A 4,032-nucleotide genomic window follows, 5' to 3' on the forward strand; every position below is an offset into this window, starting at 1 on the left:
TGTCCAGTAATTAACAGTGTACCAGACCCGGGAACCCGCGTGCGGGGCCCGGGCCTATGCTACTGCAGGCACTCGCTGCCCAAGTATCCTCGCTGTCAATCCCCTCCTCCTCCTTCGGCATCTGCTCTGCATTAGTCAGTCCCAGGCCTCCGCAGGCGCCGATGATTAAATCATCATCATTAACCAGGGCCTATTCTCCCCATCCTCGGCAGCAGGGAGAGAGTGGGGAGTAAGATCGCCGGGTTCCCCGGGGGTCTCTCCCTCCCCATCCCGCCCAAGGCACCCTCTCCCAGACTTCGCAAGCCCGGAAAAACTCCCGCGGCGGGGACGGGAGAAGGCCCGCGGCTCGGGCGCAGCTCCGCAACGAGGAGGTCGCAGCGGAGCAGGACTGCACTGTATAGTGAGGACCCCGAGTCTGAGGTGAGGTCGGGTCCCAGGACTCCCACACTCCGGAGCTGTAGCGGCCCGCGATAGCCCGGCCTCGGGGCTCCCGGGGCACAGGCTATCTATCACAAGCTCCCGAAGCTGATCCAGAGGTTGTGTGCGCGCCGTCGGAAGAACGCCCGTGGGAGCGTGCACAGCAGAGACCCTGCTTCACGTCCCCCCCCCCCCCACTCCCTAACGACCACCGAGTGTTGGGGGGGCAGCGGGCTCAGGTGAGCGCACGGGGAGCTAAAGGGGGCGAGGGCGGGGTGTGCCGGAAAACTAGCCAATCCGGAGAATGTGAGGCCCGCGTTGCTAGGAGACAAGTCCCGCCCCACAGGCGGTACCGGAAGTGGCGGGCTGGGATCAGCCTTTAAGATGGCGTCTCCTCAGGGGGGCCAGATTGCGATCGCGATGAGGCTTCGGAACCAGCTCCAGTCAGTGTACAAGATGGACCCACTACGGAACGAGGTGCAGGGGCAGTGGGATGACTGCTGGGGTCCGTTAGCTGTGTGAACCCAAACGCAGGAGAAGACGGGTGGTAGCGGGATGGGCGCCCGGTGCGCCTGCGCAGCAACGGGTGCGCGATATACGCACGCGCGTATCTGGCCGGGTTGCCAAACGCTGGACTGGGACGCTTGCGCGTTGTGTCTCCGACAGCGTCTAGTCTCCCAAGGGAAAAGAGAGTCAGGCGGGTCCACGAAGAGAGCACCCGCTGTACGCGGAGCCCTCTGCTGGGCGAAGGGGGAGCTCACTCCCCCAGTCTCTTGCCCGGGGCCTGACGACCGAGTCCAATAAGAGAAACTGCTCTGGAGCTGGGAAGTGCAGAAGGTGAGATGGGGAGGGCTTGCAAGACCAGTGGGGAGTGACTGAGGGTGTGTCCGCAGGAGGAGGTCCGGGTGAAGATCAAAGACCTGAATGAACACATCGTTTGCTGCCTTTGCGCGGGCTACTTCGTGGATGCCACCACCATCACAGAGTGTCTTCACACCTGTGAGTGTCCCGGATCCAGAGCTGTCCTCATCTAAGCTGGCTACCAGCCTCTGTGCTGTCTGTCCCATGTGTCGGGTTCCCAGGGGACCTGAGCATCTTCATGTCTCCTCTTACAGTCTGCAAAAGTTGTATCGTGAAGTACCTGCAAACCAGCAAGTACTGCCCCATGTGCAACATCAAGATCCACGAGACGCAGCCGCTGCTCAACCTCAAACTGGATCGGGTCATGCAGGACATAGTGTATAAGCTGGTACCAGGCCTGCAAGACAGTGAGTGGCCACCTTCTAGTTGTGGGGCCTCCTGACTCGAATGCTGGGTGGCACCTTGACGTTTTTGTTCTCAGCAGTTTTGTTGGGAATCAAAAAGTAAAGAGAGAAAGAGGTCAACAGCCAGGACAAAGAGAATTAATATGGCCGCCCCTCACCCCTCCTTAGGTGAAGAGAAACGGATTCGGGAATTCTATCAGTCCCGAGGCTTGGACAGAGTCTCCCAGCCCAGTGGTGAAGGTATGTCCTCGGTGGTCATTTGGGGGAGGGGGACAAGTAAAGCCCTTAGCGCATTTCTTTTGCCTGTTTTTGCTCCCTGGGGAAAAGGGTATGGAACCTGTACCAGCCTCCTCAATATCTACTTTTTCTCAGAGCCAGCCCTGAGCAACCTTGGCCTCCCCTTCAGCAGTTTTGACCACTCTAAAGCCCACTATTATCGCTATGATGAGCAGCTGAGCCTATGCCTGGAGCGGCTGAGGTGAGGGGCAGGTCAGAGGTTGCGTGAAGTGATACTCCTGGTGACCCAGATGCTAAGGGATGTAGGGGAAAGGGCGAGGGAGTGTCTGTTCCCCTGAAGAAAGTGGACTATGGTACTTGTACCAAGTAAGAGACAGGAAAAGTGGAATCCTCTAACTTGTGTTTGTTTCCATCCAGTTCTGGCAAAGACAAGAATAAAAATGTCCTTCAGGTGAGAGGGGCTGAAGGGAGGGCCTCTTTGAAGGAGCCATTTCTCCCAGCACCCTTCCCTCACACTCCTGTGCCCTCCCCTCCTCTGTCCCTAGAACAAGTATGTTCGATGTTCTGTTAGAGCTGAGGTCCGCCATCTCCGAAGGGTTCTGTGTCACCGACTAACGCTAAATCCACAACATGTAAGTAAAGCGCTAGATTATGTGAAGAACAAGGGACGGAAAGGGGAGGCGTGTCTGGCTTACTCGGCTTACACCTGGAAGAAAGGTCAGGCAGGAAGATTAAGTTCAAGACTAGCCTAGGCTATATAGTGAATTCCAGGCCAGTCTGGGCTCCAGTGTAAGACTTTGTCTTCAGAAGCAAAAGTGGGAGAGCGGTCTGCTGAGATAGATCAGTCAATAAAGTGCTTGCCTTGCGAGCGCCAGGATCAGAGTTCAATTCCCAGACCTAAAACCAACCAAATAAAAACACCCTAGCCTAGCAGTGCAAATTTGTAATCCCAGCAGTGGAGCTGGGACCAGCCTGCCCTGCCCTGCAGCTCCAGGCTAGTGAGAGACCCTGTCTCAGGACAGAAACAAGATGGATGGAGCCTGAGGAACAAGACATGAGTACACCACACACACACACACACACACACACACACACGCACGCACGCACGCACGCACGCACGCACGCAGAGCCAGAGTTTAGGGACAAGTCTCTGTCCAGCATTCCCAAGAAGTCTTCCTGCCCCATCTCCGCCTCAGGTACAGCTCCTTTTTGACAATGAGGTTCTCCCTGATAACATGACAATGAAGCAGCTCTGGCTGTCCCGCTGGTTCGGCAAGGTGAGCCTGGTACACGGTGGGCTGAGGGGCTGAGGGGCTGAGGGGCTGAGGGGCCGGCAGGTGCTGGGAGCCCACTCACTTCTTCTTTCCCTTTTCTCCTTAGCCATCTCCTTTGCTCCTCCAATACAGTGTGAAAGAAAAGAGGAGGTAGGGGCCAGGCTGCTCCCACCCCCTTCCCACCCCTCCCCAGATATTTATGTGAAATTAACTGTGGCTTTATTTTTTGAAATAAATGCTTTTAAAAAGCACTTCTCATCTTCCTTCTTACCCTCTACACACCCAGGCTTCGGCCTGGGTCCTAATTCCTAAGTCTCCCAGCTCTCACTGGGAAGAAGGGTCTCCTTTCTCTACCCAGTGTCCTCAATGGCTTGCCAAAGAAGAGGGATAGAGGCTCACGGGGACCAAAACCTGGCCTTGGGGTGAAGGAATGCTGTCTAGATGGCAGCTCTTGCTGGCCGCATATACTGCAGTGTATCATACCAGCCTCAGTGGATGTCACAAGTCATGTCAAGAGAGGACATGGTAGCCACAGTAGGACTGAAGAGGAAGAAGAGTAATATTAAAGGAAAAATCCAAATTTCATTCCTAGGGACCCGAAACCGGGAAATAGAAACAAGCCAGAAGACCCTATGAATGGCCTCTAGTAGCAGATCTGAGTCCGGGATGGGGGTCAGCTAGCTTAGAGAAGCAGGGTCAGCGCGGCCACGGCGAGGAAGAGGTGGTCGAGGAGGACCTATTGTTTTTAACAGAATCTCAGCAGTTCGATTTTACCAGTGAAGACTTAGGAGCCAGACGCTGGGTGAGAACCTGCCGGCTCAGGCAGAAGAGCACCCAGC

General features: G+C 55.9%; 1 protein-coding gene across 1 annotated transcript; it reads left to right on the plus strand.

Moving 5' to 3' along the window:
* Positions 1–750: 750 nt before the first annotated feature.
* Pcgf1 (polycomb group ring finger 1) lies at positions 751–3,444 on the plus strand. Its single transcript, XM_052174069.1, has 9 exons — positions 751–894; positions 1,311–1,416; positions 1,533–1,685; positions 1,851–1,922; positions 2,055–2,160; positions 2,337–2,370; positions 2,465–2,551; positions 3,116–3,196; positions 3,300–3,444. Exons 1-9 carry the CDS (start codon positions 802–804, stop codon positions 3,345–3,347), a joined length of 780 nt encoding a protein of 259 aa, XP_052030029.1. The 5' UTR covers positions 751–801; the 3' UTR covers positions 3,348–3,444.
* Positions 3,445–4,032: the final 588 nt, after the last annotated feature.

The sequence above is a fragment of the Apodemus sylvaticus genome, chromosome 2, assembly GCF_947179515.1.
Source record: "Apodemus sylvaticus chromosome 2, mApoSyl1.1, whole genome shotgun sequence".
In the NCBI taxonomy this organism is placed as follows: Eukaryota; Metazoa; Chordata; class Mammalia; order Rodentia; family Muridae; genus Apodemus; species Apodemus sylvaticus.